Source organism: Rhinopithecus bieti, unplaced genomic scaffold (genome assembly GCF_001698545.2).
Source record: "Rhinopithecus bieti isolate Rb0 unplaced genomic scaffold, ASM169854v2 scaffold_46235, whole genome shotgun sequence".
Classification (NCBI taxonomy): domain Eukaryota; kingdom Metazoa; phylum Chordata; class Mammalia; order Primates; family Cercopithecidae; genus Rhinopithecus; species Rhinopithecus bieti.
Genome location: NW_016819762.1, coordinates 2276061 through 2292239, shown reverse-complemented (window position 1 = coordinate 2292239; position 16179 = coordinate 2276061). Strand labels below are relative to the sequence as shown.

Sequence of the window (16179 nt, the reverse complement as noted above, 5' to 3'; positions counted from 1 at the left end):
TATTACTTAGGACCAGCAGAGAGACTTGGACGACCTCATAGTTCATGATGATCATCTGGTAAATGTGGAGGAGAAAAATGTACTAAATTCGGATTTCTCAAGACAGATTGGGGATAAGGTGTTTCAAGTACATTCATTCTCTTTCATATGTATAAAATCATATATAGTTACTACCAATTTTCATGAATCCCAATTCAGTAAAATAATAATGCAAAAACTATACTGAAATAATGAACTGTAACTCAGAATGCAATTTACAGTGTTAATTGGGCCTCAGAGTCACTTTTAAAACTGTTCAAAATATGTAATCAATTTATGTAAGAGATTTGCACATTATTTGATATATATACTGTATATTTAAATATATTTAAAATGTTTGATAAAAGTGGTAATTAGAGTAACAAAAGCATAGAAAAAAAAATTTCCAGGAGAACAGAAGATCTTAAAATGAAAAATGGTCTCCTGTCTTAGCTCTTTTCACCCAGAATCCCTTTCCCTAGAGGCACTAACTTACTGCCATTTCTGTTCTGGGCCTTAAATGTAATTGGTGTGTGCAACCAGTTTCATTCTGTATTCATCTTACAACATATATTATTCTGAAAGTTCTTTTTTTTTAAAAAAGAATCCAGACTCGGTGGGTAGCTCATGCCTGTAATCCCAGCACTTTGGGAGGCTGAGGCGGGCGGATCACCTGAGGTCAGGAGTTAAAGACCAGCCTGGTCATCATGGTGAAACCCCGTCTCTACAAAAATAGAAAAATTAGTCGGGCATGATGGCAGGTGTCTGTAATCCCAGCTACTTGGGAGGCTGAGGTAGGAGAATCGCTTGAACCGGGGAGATGGAGGTTGCAGTGAGCTGAGATCGTGCCATTGCACTCCATCCTGGGCAATAGAGCGAGACTTTGTCTCAAAAAATTAAAAAAAAAAAAAAAAAAAAAAAAAGACCAACCTGGCCAACATGGTGAAACCCTGTCTCTACTAAAAATACAAAAATTAGCTGGATGTGGTGATGCCGGGTGTGGTGGCACATGCCTGTAATCCCAGCTACTCCTACTTAGGAAGCTGAGGCAGGAGAATCGCTTGAACCTGGGAGGTAGAGATTGCAGTGAGCGGAGGTTGCACCACTGCACTCCAGCCTGAGTGACAGAGTAACACTGGCTCAAAAAAGAGTATTGTTCTGTCACCCAGACTGGAGCGCAGTGGTATAATCAAAGCTTACTGCAGTCTCAGATTCCCAGGCTAAAACGATCCTCCCATCTCAGCCTTCCGAGTAGCTGAGACTACAGGCTCAGCCACCAAGCCCAGATAATTTTTTTTTTTTTTTTTTAATAGCAACAGGATCTCACTTTGTTTTCCAGGCTGGTCTCAAACTCTTGGACTGGTGATCCTCCCACCTTGGCCTCCTAAAGTGCTGGGATTATGGGTGTGGCCACTGTGCCCAGCCCTTGAAAGTTCTTTTGTAAAAGTCATACATACCAAATTTTGTTTGTACATTTAAACTTTCCTGCTATTAGCTATGTTTATTTTTTATATTAAGAGTATAATTAGGCCGGGCGCGGTGGCTCAAGCCTGTAATCCCAGCCACTCTTGGGAGGCCCAAGAGGCGCGTGATCACGAGCGCGTCAGGAGATCGAGACCATTCCTTGGCTAATAAGGGTGAAACCCTGTCTGCTACTTAAAAATTACAAAAAACTAGCCGGGCGACGAGCGCCGGGGCCCGCCTGTTTATAGTCCCAGCCTACTTCGGGGCAGGCTGAGGCAGGAGAATGGCCGTCTCTAAACCCGGGGAGGCGGAGCTGTGCAGTGAGCTGAGATCCGGCCACTGCACTCCAGCCGCGGTGGCCAGAGCAAGACTCCGGTCTCAAAAAAAAAAAAAAAAAACAGAGTATAATTAAACATTAACAGCTATGTCATTGAAAACAGAAACTTTGGTGGGACTTTTAAAATTTTTTTTTATTTTTTTCTTCTTTTATTATTATACTTTAAGTTCTAGGGTACATGTGCACAACCTGCAGATTTGTTACATATGTATATATGTGCCATGTTGGTGTGCTGCACCCATTAACTTGTCATTTACATTGGGTATATCTCCTAATGCTATGCCTCCCCTCTCCCCTCACGTAATGGGATGGCTGGTATTTCTAGTTCTAGATCCTTGAGGAATTGCCACAGTCTTCCACAATGGTTGAACTAGTTTACAGTCCTGGTGGGACATTTCTATAGATTATGAATAAAATGTAAAACAAGTGGTTGTAAAGTGAGGCAAAAATTGTAATACAGTGAATTGTCCAAATACCCTAGATATTTGCTGTTTATTGAGTGAAATATTATCAGTTATCAGCTGAATTTCAAGGAAATACCACACGTTCATTTGAATAATCTCTTGCTTCTAAATGTGGTGTTCATTCTGATGTGATTTACCTAGTTAAGTGAGATTTAAGAAGAATTGTGCTTTTTAAATTTCCATTTTGGTAAGTGGAAGTGTTGAGTTGTCCTCATGTCTCAGTTTCATATAAGACCAAACTAGTTGATAATTTTTGTTTTAATGTCAAGGTGACCATGCTCTTCTGTGTGTCAGAATCAACAACATAGCAGTAGCTGTTGGAAAAGAAGCTAAACTCTACCTGTTCCAAGCCCAGGAATGGCTAAAGCTACAGCAAAGCAGTCATGGTTATAGCTGTAGTGAAAAATTATCCAAAGCTCAGTTGACAAGTGAGTATATCCTTTTTTCTTTGATCATTAGATATAGTTTTTTTCCTCCTAATGTTGAAATACAGTACCATATGTACATATGTTACATCCCACGGTGATGATACTTTGTCTAGTACATTTTAAGCTGAGTTTTAACAATGCCTTTCCCTTCTTTATCATTTTTGAAAAATGAAAATCCAGATAATTTATATAGGAGTCCTTTCTTTCATTCAGACTCTTTACAGTTTGCATACTTTATGCCAATATGGAAAATATATTTTGACCCAGTGGCAGCATGGAATGAATGATAACATTTGTTGAATGCTCATTATCTGCCAGCACTGAGCTAAATGCCAAACATGTATTATCTTAGTTAATTGGATAATTTAGCTCGAGTGATGCTGTTTCCCGACATGTCATTTGAACATGAGACTTAGTTACATGGTGATAAAATATGTCACTTTGACAGCTAGGCACGGTGGCTCATGCCTGTAATCTCAGCACTTGGGGAGGCCAAGGTGGGCGGGTCACCTGAGGTTGGGAGCTTGAGACCAGCCTGGCCAACATGGTGAAACCCCGTCTCTACTGAAAATACAAAACAAAATTAGACAGGTGTGGTGGCACACGCCTGTAATCCCAGCTACTTGGCACGCTGAGGCATGAGAATTGCTTGAACCTGGGAGGCAGAGGTTGCAGTGAGCCGAGATCGCACCACTGCACTCCAGCCTGGGTGACAGAGTGAGACTTTGCCTCAGAAAAAAAAAAAAAAGTCTCTTTGAGATGTACCAGCACCACATCATTTGTATACTTCTGGGTTTGCCTCTAGAGAGGCTGTACTTTTTAAATCCTAATCTAGTGACTTAAATCCGTGATCCCATTCATTCTCATCAGCATTGTCCTGTGCATTAGGGTGCTGGCCATCCAGAGTGAGTGAAAATTTTTTTAATATGAAAATGAAGAACATGTGCCATTGTTTCCATTTTGCACCTTGCAAGTTAATTAGGTGTAGGAGACATTAGAAATTTGAAGCATCCATGAGGAAAAATGGGAATTATTCTTCCCTCTTTCCCATTATTATTCAGGGACTCATCCATATATGGAACATGGTAGTCTCCTCTTAGCCTAGTCTAGCGGAAGATTGATTTCTAAACATCCAGTCTTTATCTTATCAGCTGTCTGATTCCCTCATAAGGCAACTAGTTAGAACAGTGAACAAAGCAGAGGTCCCCAATCCTTGCCACCCATTGTGGGGATCTTTAATGTAGATTTGTGAGATGACATTGTGAGAAGATAGTATCCTGGAGATGAATGATTGGATTCAACTATAAAAGAGACAATTACATACAATTATTTACTTTGACCCTGAAATCAAAACTTACCTGGGAAATATATGCAGATTCTCATGATTAGTTATCTCTTCCTTTCTCTGCCAATTTGCTCATCTAAGTGTTCCACGTATGTATGAAAGGTCGTGTCCTTCAGTTCCCAATTCCTCTGGTGTCTAAACTGAACTCACCATCTTCCCCATCCAGACCTGGTCCTCTTCTGGTGTTCCCTATTTTAAGAACTGGCACCACCCGCCATCCAGTAAACAGTTGAGAAACCAAGGTGTCTTCTAATACTCCCCTCTTTGACCTTTCTACCTCCCCATCCATCAGTTAAGTCTTGAGGTTTTACTTTTAAATATCTCTTGAATTCATCTTGCCTTTGCTATTTCAGCAGTCTCCTACCTGGCTATTCTATAGCCATGCTGGTCCCCCTTCTGTAACTAGATCTTTCTAAATAGCAGATATGGTTATGTTACAGTCACTTCCTCAGCACACCCTTAAAATAAATGGTTTCCCTTAACCTGACCAGCAAAGCCGTTTCCCTGAACCTGACCAGGCCTCCTTAACCTGACCAGCAAAGCCTTTGTAGACTGGCTGCTGCTTACCTCTCCATTTTATCTCAGGGCATTGCCCCACTCACTGCATTTTATTTCAGTGCTACCCTGAGCCTTTGCATAAACTTTTTCCTCTTCAGCCTCCCCGCTGGCTCCTCCCTCGATTAAGTTAACACCTAAGTTTTTATAGCCTCTTGTTTTCCTACGTAGCACTTACTATAGTTACCACTTTCCATTATATTTATTTGTTATAAAATCAGTCAATGAGAGCAGTAGGGCTCTTTCGGTATGTTCATTCACTGAGTGCTTCCATTGTTTCATGTACTATGCTAGGTACTGGTGATAGATTAGTGACCAAAATGTTTTTAAGGCTGGTGGAGGTTACCAGAATGAATCAGATCAATGTGAATAAATGTAAAATTGCTATTTTGATAAGTACTATGAATACCAATTATATGGCACTATGAGAATGAGAATTTATCATTCCCTGGTGCTTACGTAAGTTTTTACTAAGTATTTGTAGAATGAATAGTCGTAGACCTTAGTGCTTAAGGGCTTTTTTTAGGTAGGTTTTTTGCTTTTTGCGTTTGACATCTCAAAGACTTTTTCTGTCTCCAACAAAAACTTATTAGGCAGTTTTAAGCTTTCAGCTATAGAAATATTGATTTGTTCTCTTGCGTCACATAGTCAGTATTATACTGTATACTTTATACACTTAAAAACATCATTTCTGTATGAGTCATATTCCTGTATTCCCAGAACTTCTGTATGCAGGGAGACAGTGTGGTGCAATGGGAAGACCACAAAACTGAGAATCACTGCTAGTGATTTAGAACAAGAACTCATTATCTTTGAACCTCATTTTACTTATCTGTACAATAAGCAAGTTGGACTAGGTTTCCCTAAGGTTCATGATAGTTCCAAAATGCTGCCATTCTCATTGTAACTGTTAAGGGTGGAGTTACTTATCTATAGGACCACAACTTAATAAAACCTTCTGCGGTTGTTTCTTTATTTTCTCTTTCTTTTCCCTGTTCTGTTGAGTGCAGAGGTATTCTTTGGAATTGTGGAATGGAAGATATCAGGAAACAGGAATTTTAGAGGAGTGAAGGTTGTTTTGTCAAATTTTGGGGCCTAAAATAAATTTAATACTGATTTCTACGTATATATACTTCACCAGTTTTTTTTCCAATAACAAAATCCAAATCTGAAGTCTCTTTTATATGTTAGTTGTCATATTTATGGTATGTTATTTAGGAGCTTAGATACATTTAAACAAAAAAGCATATCCTTAAATTCATGATGTAATAGTAACACATATTTAAGAATAATTCCTTATAGCAAGTGCTTTTCTTAGCTATTAATGAGACTTAAGAGTTAACAGCCTTTCACCTATTTGGTAATGAACTCAGTAACTCTGCCCAGCTCCTACGTAAAACCCTGCCACTGCTGTGTGCTATGAAAGGACTAGCAGATTTGACAAATCTCAATGTTGAATGTTGCTTGACTCTCCCAAATTAATGTTTGAAAATTATTTTCAATCATCTCTTTGTTCTGTCATAAAATCTGACTTAAATAATACTAAAACTACTTTGTAGATTTTTAAAGCAATCAAACAAGACATTTAAAAGCACTGAAAATGATGAGTTTATATATTTCTATCTAAACAAGGAGATTCGGAGGAATTTTCTATCAAATTATAGGAGCTGAATACAATATTGTATAGAAAACATTTCAGTGTTGTCTTTTTACATGTTATGCATATGATTCCTTTTGTAGTTTGGTATATTTTGTAAATCATTTAAAGGTGTTAGTATTTTATTGTGTGTTTTGGTTAACAGTATTCATTTCCTTTTATAATATGATTGGACAATTAGCTATTCAGCACCATTCTCAGCAGTTCAAGTTTTGTTAATATTTGAGGTACTAATTACACCAGCATAGAATATGCATGCTGTGCTGTAGTCTTTTGTCTCGGAAACAATGAACACACGGTTTTGTCAAGAGGCTTGTTTCCCAGGCTGCTGAAAAGACAGCAAGACAAAAACTAAAGGCCAGTATCACTTTATGAAGCACACTTTTATTTCTGCTTGAAGTAAATCCACATAATTTAAAATGAAACATCAAAAGCATATTGGTAAAAGTGTGGTTTTTAAATATTTTATCTAAGAGAAAAGTGCAAAGGATAAAACAGCAACACAGCAGAGCCTTTATATAATGAGGTCCGGATTATATAATTGCAAATTGCATATTTAAACAGTCTTATTTCTGAATCATTTATTGAGCATTTATTAAATTCTTACTAAAAGTCTTCCAATATTTAACAGAAACTAGAGTCTTTGCTACATTTTCCGGAAGCTCTATGGTTTTGTTTGTTTGTTTGTTTTAAAAAAGGTAGTTTAAATGTCAGCTAACTTACAGTAGCCAAAAAAGCAATGTCATAATGGTGTTAATCAAATCCTCTTGTTCAATTTAACTACCAATGAATGAAATTCCCAGTTGTACAGTCCAAGTCCTCAAAATTCAAATCCTGACTACATCTGTATCTCATTCATAAAGACAACCTATAAATAACATTTTTCCAACTTTCCACTAGAAAAATTTCCCAACACACAGAAAAGATGAAATTATAATACAACCAGCATCTGTATATCCTCTGCTTAGACTCAATAATTGTTAATATTTTATTAAATTTGCTTTATGTCTATATGTATGTGATTTTTGTTTTAATTGAACCTTGTGAAAATAAGCAGCAGGTATCACAGTTTGCCCCTCCATACCTAAGCATACAGCTTCTAAGAGTAAAGAAATTCATCTGTTTAACTGTCATACACCTAAGAAAATTAATAATTTTATAATGTCCTCTGAAATCTATTCCATACACAAATTTCGGGTTACCTCAAGAAATGTCTTTTATTTATTAAAAAAAAATCTACAATTCAGAAAGAGATTAAGACTAATTTGTCCTTAAATATTGACATGTTATGGAGGCAAACTAGGTTGGGAATTGGGCCCATCATAATACTGTTTTAAAAATACTTTGTGTAGAATCATGCTCTTTACATAACATTCCATATGCTTTTCCTTTGCCCCTCACAAGAACTCTGAGCTAACAGGGAAGGTATCTTTATTTTACTATTGAAGAAACAAATTTAGAGAGGTTGTAAATTTATTTGCTGAGTCACAAGGCCAAGACTCACTCTTCTAACTCTACTCTTTTCGTTACACTCAGAACTTGAGACACTCCTCTCCTACGCAGTTTCATGTTAGTGTTAGTCAGTGCCTCTTAGGTCAGGTCATATTCAGAAACTGCAGTTACTTTGGCACCAACCTAATAGTTTTAGATCCAGAAAGAATCTTAGACATCATTTTGTGTGTCTCAGAAGGGAGTGCCATTGGCATTTTAGGGGAAAAATTCTTCGCATGAGGTTCAACACAGCCCCCCTCCAAGTATCTAACCAGCTATTGTGACAAAAAAACGATTCCCTCATATTTTCAGAGGCCCTGGATGAAAGGAGATTACCCTGGATTGAGAACCACTTACTAATATAACCACCATGTTTTAAAGAAAGGAAAAGCAAAATTGACATTTAGCAACTGCTCTGTGACATACCATGCTAGGTGACTCATGTAACTTAGTGCTTACATCAGCTCTTTGCTGTAGGTAGTATCTTCATTTTACAGATGAAGAAAATGAGTGTCATTGCTTATGTAACTTACCCAAGGTCACACAACAGGTAAGTATTGAAGCCAGGATTGAAACATACATCTGAATGATGCCACACACCCCCACCCCTGACTATATCATACTACTTCATAGGGACCTGATCCAGTATAATAACTTCTACATTTCTGTAATTTCTGTTTTTTCTGCTTTTTGTACCCTTTTAAAGAACAACCAATCAGAAAAAGATTTTGGAAAATCTTTTGAAAATACAGAGTTTTCCGAGACGGGCGGATCACGAGGTCAGGAGATCAAGACCATCCTGGCTAACATGGTGAAACCCCATCTCTACTAAAAAATACAAAAAACTAGCCGGGCGAGGTGGCGGGCGCCTGTAGTCCCAGCTACTCGGGAGGCTGAGGCAGGAGAATGGCATAAACCCGGGAGGCGGAGCTTGCAGTGAGCTGAGATCCGGCCACTGCACTCCAGCCTGGGCGACAGAGCGAGACTCCGTCTCAAAAAAAAAAAAAAAAAAAAATACAGAGTTTTTAGATATAATGATTTCGTAAGTTGAATGCTCCATTTTAAATTTAACTCAAGTAGTCTTCAAAAATGTCACTGTGATTGTTGCACAGCGTTGTGGATGTGCTTAATGCCATAGACTATACACTTAAAAATGATTAAAATGATACATTTAGCATTGTGTATATTTTACCACAATAATTTTTTTGAATGTCATTAACCCACCTGGAAACTGTGAAAATATCGAAAATTAAAATTCAAAATTTCAGCTGTCGAGACCAAGATGGTGGCGAGACTCAGCGCCTTCCTCAAGAATGCCTGGGCCAAGAAGCTGGTGCTGGTCGTGTCCTTCATCATCAGGAGCCTAGTTGTAATTCTGCCCCCACTCAGCCCCTACACCAAGTACTTCATCATGATCAACGAGGTCACGCCCTACCACTACCCAATGCCCATCCGCAATGATGGGAACATGCCCGATGTGCCCAGCCACCCCCAGGATCCCCAGAGCCCCAGCTTGGAGTGGCTGAAGAAACTGAGCACCTCCACTCACAGAAGAGGCCCCTCCTGTGGCTCCCAATACGAATGTGAGAACCAGAAAAAAAGAAATTCAGAGTTTCAGTGAAGCCATTCTACTCGTGGTGTTTTATAGTCATACTTTTATAGTGATTCCTTGGTTAAAACATCATTTTATCTCCTTTGCAGATAAATTCTGATTTATTCTGTAAATATCTGGTTTACAAGACTTATTCCAAATACTTCTCAAGGTCTTGGATTTCTGAGGCAATAAAAATTAAACAAAAGAGTGTCCTAACCTCAAATTGATTATATGATAAAATAATGGAACACATTTGAGAGTTTTGTTACGAAAGGTGTTGTTTTCTTTCTCTTTAAAGTGACCATGAACCAGACCGAACATAATCTGACAGTGTCCCAGATTCCATCTCCACAAACGTGGCATGTGTTTTATGCAGACAAGTATACGTGCCAAGATGACAAGGAGAATTCTCAGGTGGAAGATATCCCATTTGAAATGGTGTTACTAAACCCAGATGCCGAAGGGAATCCATTTGATCATTTTAGTGCTGGAGAATCTGGTAAGAATATGTATTTGAATATATCCTAAATTCTGGAAAAGATTTATGCACAAATATATTCATGTTGTATTTTTAAAATAAAAAAAATGAAAGCAACCTATATGTCCAAAAGTAGAGAAATGGTTAAATGAATCTTCTTATAGCATTTTGATAGCCATAGTACTAATTTTTAAAAGTGGAGTATTATTTGAGTGTAGTAAAACCTGCAGAGAATAAAACAGAAGTACAAAACTATTAACAGATTATTTTGATACTCTGAGTTGGTAGAGTTGTGTAGTTTTTGTTTGTTTGCTTGTTTGGGCTCCTGACAGGAAATTATTTGTGCAGTTTTAGTTTCCTCTATAATTCTAAATATTTTGTTTTATGATAACTTTGCATTATTTTATAAACAGAAAATGGTAATAAATTGAACAATTTCAGTTGTTAACTCAATGATTAAATGAGATTAGAAACTGAACTGCTTTGTATGGTTAACGCTTTACTAGGTTGTTTGAACAGATTTAGGGATTGCCTTCATTGAAGCTTACAACAATTTAGGGATGATCAGAGTCTATAATACTTACCAGAATCAGATTTACTCATATAAAATATTTCATCAAAATGTTAGGTAACTATGTCCTGGCCTACTGAGGTAAGATTCCTAGCCCCAGCAGAAGTGAATGACTTCTTATGATCATGATAAACATACTATGAAGTATAACTGATTTGTAAATTAACATGTAGGAGTAAGGATTTGTACGCCATCTGTCAAAGAAAAGCGTTAATGGTTTACCTCTTCATGAGTTCGTTGGCTGTTTGAAAAAGTCAATCTGCTTAAGAGAAAAATTTAATTCCATTGTATCCTGTTGACCATAGAGTGGGGTGGGTGGAGGTGAGGCAGGAGTGAGGCCACATTAGCTTAAACCGATTGTTTAGTTCAAAGTGAAAATTCGTCACAGCTAAAAAAGCAACTTGAGATTTGTGACAGTAGATCACAAATAATGTTTTAAGGGATAAACTTTTTAAAAATATCCTTTGTTTGGGAAAAATGTATATCTAGTGACAGAATGGCGTGCTAATTTTTTTTTTATTTCTATTTTTTAGAGATGGGGTCTCACCATGTTGCCCAGATTGTCTCAAACTACTGGGTTCAAGTGATCCTCCCACCTTGGCCTCCCAAGGTGTTGGGATTGCAGGTGTGAGCCGCTGCACCTGGCCCTAAATGTTTTAAAGTGGTTAATTTTAAAGTTCTTTCTGTGAAAGAAATGACATAGTGTAAACTACTCAAGTTGTTTCTGAATGCAAATGAATGTAAAGGTTAAATTTCATTAATGATACCTTTGACTAGTATAGATCATTATTGGAAGTTAATTTAGTCCTTCCATTTCCTTAATCTTTGTAAAAGATGCCAACATTTTTCTGTATTTTGGAAGGGCATTGATGGAACCCAGGTCTACTAAGAGCATTGAATGGATGGTTGGACTGAATTGCTCTTCAGGTCCTTTTTTTTTTTTTTTTTTTAATTTAATTTTTTGAAACGGAGCCTTGCTCTGTCACCCAGGCTGGAGCGCAATGGTGCAGTCTCGGCCCACTGCAACCTCTGCCTCCCGGGTTCAAGCGATTCTCCTGCCTCAGCCTCCTGAGTAGCTGGGACTACAGGCGCCCACCACTACACCTGTCTAATTTTTGTATTTTTAGTAGAGACGAGGTTTCACCATGTTGACCAGAACTCCTGACCTCAGGCCAAGGCAGGCTTGCCTTGGCCTCCCAAAAGTGCTGGGATTACAGGCATGAGCCACCGCACGCAGCCTTCCGGTCCTTTTTAACTGTAAGACTTTGTTATTTCACGTGACACTTGTTTTTAGGACTGGTCAAGGCTCACTAGGAAGTAATGTTCTGCTGCAGTTGCTGCATGTGCAAACCCTGCTGCCTCTAGTGGAGTCCAGATGAATTAGCACTTCCTCTCCTGCCTTCCAGGCTGTAGCCCTTTGGCTCAAAAGGTGGTTTTATGTATTGAGTGGATCCATGAGACTTTTCTGGATCCTAATATGCTTTTACTTGCCTCCTTATCCAGGCCTCCATTTTTGGTCTTTTTCTTTATCACCAATTTGGGCATGTAAACTTTTATCCCAGGCTATAAAGTGATCACATTTGTGTCCTGTGCCATGCTTGGAGCACTGAATGCCAGTCATACCTTGCCTTGTCCTGAACCTTGCCTGTATCTTCCAGTGTTTTCCTCAACATCTTGAGTTGTGGCAACCTTTTCTTTATGATCCATACTAACCATTGTGATTCAGTTCTTAGTTCTGACTCCTTCTCACCTACCTTTTCCTGATTTTGTGACTGATTTTGATTCTATGCTTACTCTTGTGTCTAAAAGCTGTCTTATACTACAATGGGTAAGTTACATTGAGTATGTCAGCAACAATATTTAAACAAGGGGCAAAACCTCACTATAATTGTATGTATTTTCATTAAGCATGACATTCTATGCAAGGCTAACCTGCGGAAATTAATCATTAAAAAGTGCTAGAAGTACCCAAAAGCATCCAGCCTTGTTTTGTGGCTTCCTCTAAACATCACATCATTTTATTGATTAAAATACCTAAAAACTTTTGTGAATAACTCTACATTGAAGTATCAGTGAGTGGTTTTTAACCCATCACTGTATGCATCTAGTTTAAGGTTATGAGGTTTAAAACAAAAATTCAGATATTCACACCCAGAGACTCAGATAGATTTGGTTTGGAGTGGAAGCCAGTTAAAGCTGTAAAGTTGATTCTTATGTACAGAACCACTGATCTAAAAGTCCGTATTTCACATTGTTTTAGTCATGTGTTTTAAAATAGAGCCTTAAGAGGGATTCTTCCTACTTTGTAGCCTCAGGTATGGAATTTGTTTACAGGGAAAATCTTCAATTCATTTTAGAAACTTCTGCTAGTTTGTCTAATTATCTGCTCCAAGTAGGAAAAATTGATTTGCTATGCTTTTTACAGAAAATTGATTATTACCGCATGTCTCGGAGGTTTGAATTAGAATAACCTGGTGCTAATAGTTGCAATTAATGTTACATGTTATTCTGGTTAAATTTTGTAATTTGTTCTCTTTCAAACCAATTATGTATTTTCTATCTACCAGACTTTGGTTAATCCTCTATTTTGCAGAGTTGGTCTAGATTAAACAAAGTAAGGCAAGTGTGATGCCACTTGACAAAGTACTAAATAGGATTATAATACTTTAAGGTAAAATAAAATAAAACTGCTTCTTTAAAATATTAGAATCCTTGTTAACTATGTTTGTATCTAATTAGAGACCAAGAAGTACCCAGAATCCTGAGAGCCTTTTTACCTAAAGGCATGTAGACTGGTTTTCACTGGAATAATACTACAGGCTCTGCTACATCTGCCATCTCACTGCTTTTAAAATTCTAGCAGCTATGTTCATTCTTTAGTGTTATCCCTTTTTTCCTCCATGTCCCAAAAGACGATGGGTTGGATCTTCCATGTAGCTTCAGTAATGTGTTACTGCTAACATGTTGGAATGTTTTTGGCTTAAAGTAACAGAAAACCCTCATGCAAGTGGTGTAGACAGTAATGAAATGAATTATCTTATGCAACAAGAAGTTTTGAGGCTTCTCCAGGGTGGTTTATTTAGCATCTGTCTACCCTGCTGTCCTCAGACTATCAGTGTTCTTAAGCTAGCTGCCTCAAGTTCAAAGTTAGCTGTGGCAGTTCTGAGCATCATGTCTAGATGATTGCAATATTCAGTATCACTTTTAGGAGGAAGGAAATTTTCCCAGAAGCTTCCTATCACATTTCCTTTTCAGAACTGGGTCATAGCATCATAAGAGAAATGTAAGTTGACATGAAAGAAAGAAAATAAAAGTAGACAAATATGTCAGAAGGGTTAGGTTTACCTCCTACTGGTAATGGTATGGGAATTTCTGATTGATTTAGACTAATCAGGATATATCTTGACACACTTGAGTGTGGGAGACCACTGGGGCTCTGAGACAAGGATCATGGGTAGGCGGGAATGTCTGTTCCAGGTGCTGCCCCAGAACCCAAGGACCCTTTCCCCCTAGGCTCTCCTCCTTTCTGATGTACCGTCATTTAGCTGGGGCCGAATTTATTGAAGCTGTCCTCTAAGTTTTCTTGCTACTTTATTTTGCCAATGCTGCTTCCTTTAAGCTTGCCTTAAACCTTACACATTCCCTTACAAGTGTTCACCACCTGTTGTACGCTCATTAAGAGTATTTTTCTTCTTTAGTGTATACTCTTTTAGTGTATATTAACTCTTAAGTATAATGAGATTTAACAATTAGTACCCACCTGTTTTAAAATTAGGTTTTAATTTCAAACTGAACAAGCAAAGTGAACACAAATTGAGTTTAATTTCAAAGTGAACAAACAATTTTTGCTTGTGGCAAAACAAAAAATTGGTAGCTGAAGAGAGGAAAAAAACAGACTTTTTTTTTTTTTAAGAGGGAGTCTCGTTCTGTCCCCTAGGCTGGACATTGTCCCCCCTAGTACATTGGCGCCATCTCGGCTCACTTGCAACCTCTGCCTCCCAGGTTCAAGCGATTCTCCTAGCTGGGATTACAGGCATGTGCCACCATGCCTGGCTGATTTTTTGTATTTTTTTTTTTTTAGTAGAGACGGGGTTTCACCGCGTTAGCCGGGATGGCCTCAGTCTTCTGATCTTGTGATCCACCCACCTCAGCCTCCCAAAGTGCTGGGATTACAGGTCTGAGCCATTGCGCCTGACCAAAAAAACAGACTTTTTAAAGAGATGATTTGTTTAAAAGAACATTGAGTGCAGAGCTAGCATTTTATCTTTTAAGTATTTTATGGAAAGGTTCAAGGTAAGAATCATCTAAAATTCAGTGAATAAAGTGTGGGCATGACCCAGTTCAATTTATTTAATATGTTATGTCAATGAAATAATTTTTGTGTTCATTATAATGTTAGCTTTTGCTGGAAGATTATTAACTGAATAATCCTAAAACATTTTGTACTGTAACGTATATCTTATTTTCCAGAGTCCCTTCCTTCTACATTATTCCGATTCCTCAGTAAATAGTCTGAGGATTTTCTTTTCATGGTAGAGTTGTAACTTAGTGGAGTCGGAAACTTTATCCTGTAAGTCAGAAACTTTAAAGATATTCTGTAAAATATTGTAAATAAATAAAACTTTAAATTGAATGCCATGTTTATTTCTTTAATACAAAGAAGGAAAGATAAAAACTAAGATTCAAAACACAGGATAGCATAAGGAACTTTACTGTCCCACAGTTGTTATAATATATTTAGCATTTGTATTTTCTGTCTTGTTCCAGTACTATAACCCCAGGATTATGTTGCCATTATTTCTAAGGCTGGAGTGCTTTTCTATGTAAGGAGTTTAAAAGGAAAATATGCTATTTTACTTGATCTTCCCTTCCTGAAGTCTAAACATGCTTTTTCACCTGCACTAGAAAAGTTAACTCCACATTTATATTCATAGAGCAGGAGAGACACCCAGTGGCAGAAATACTTTTGCTGCTTTTCCCCCCTAACCAGGCCAAAAGCATGATGAGCTACTTATTGATTCTTATGATTTGTGTCTTCTGATTGCTTTTACAAAATTATTTTTCACATATTAGAAATATTTTCTTTTCTGACTGTTAATTGGAGTTTACCCAAATGGGAAACTAGTTCACCATTCGAATGAAAGTTCATCCATAGACTTAATTAAGACAGCTCTATTCACACCACGGTTAGAGCAGTCTGGTGTTAGATAGAATGTAAAAGTCTTAGTATTAGGGACTGTCTTGACACATAACCAAGTAAATGTTAGCCATTAAACTGAAAGCTAGCCTGGTGCTTTATTATAAAACTTTTCTGAAATTTCTGAAAAATGGAGACTCAGTCAAAAGATTTCAAGTTAACACAGAAAAAGTGACATTTATAATAAGGTTACATGAAAACTATACTAAAAAGCTGCTAGTAGGCACTAGAGGCTGCTGTAATGACTGGTTTCATTTTTTATAAAGTCTGCACATTCTTTGTTCTTTGCCAGCCATCTCTCTTTCCTCACTTATTTCTACTCCCTCAAAACTTTGGTTTTTATCATGGGTCGGTTTGATTCCTCCGGCCTGTTCCAACATCAGCTCCTTTCAACTTCAATTTCTGTGGCCTCTTTTCTTTCTGCTTTATAGTTTGATCTACTAAGAGAAGATGATTAGCCTAACTTAAAATTGTTATGTTGTTGGCCTCTTGCATTGGTAGCCATTTGGTTAGCTGTTACAATTTTCAGCCAATCCTGGCATGGAGTTGCATGATCTCCACAGGATTTTTTTTTTCTTTT

The 16179-nt window shown here is 37.6% G+C and overlaps 1 protein-coding gene and 1 pseudogene across 1 annotated transcript in view; both read left to right on the top strand.

Annotated features, from left to right (window-relative positions):
- Window positions 1–16179, top strand: part of GPR180 (G protein-coupled receptor 180) — a 34694-nt gene that overhangs the window by 1508 nt on the left and 17007 nt on the right. Inside the window, 2 exon segments of the mRNA XM_017859221.1 lie at window positions 2553–2711; window positions 9652–9852. Coding sequence (XP_017714710.1) covers window positions 2553–2711; window positions 9652–9852 — 360 coding nt within the window.
- LOC108519919 (NADH dehydrogenase [ubiquinone] 1 alpha subcomplex subunit 3 pseudogene) lies at window positions 9042–9380 on the top strand (annotated as a pseudogene).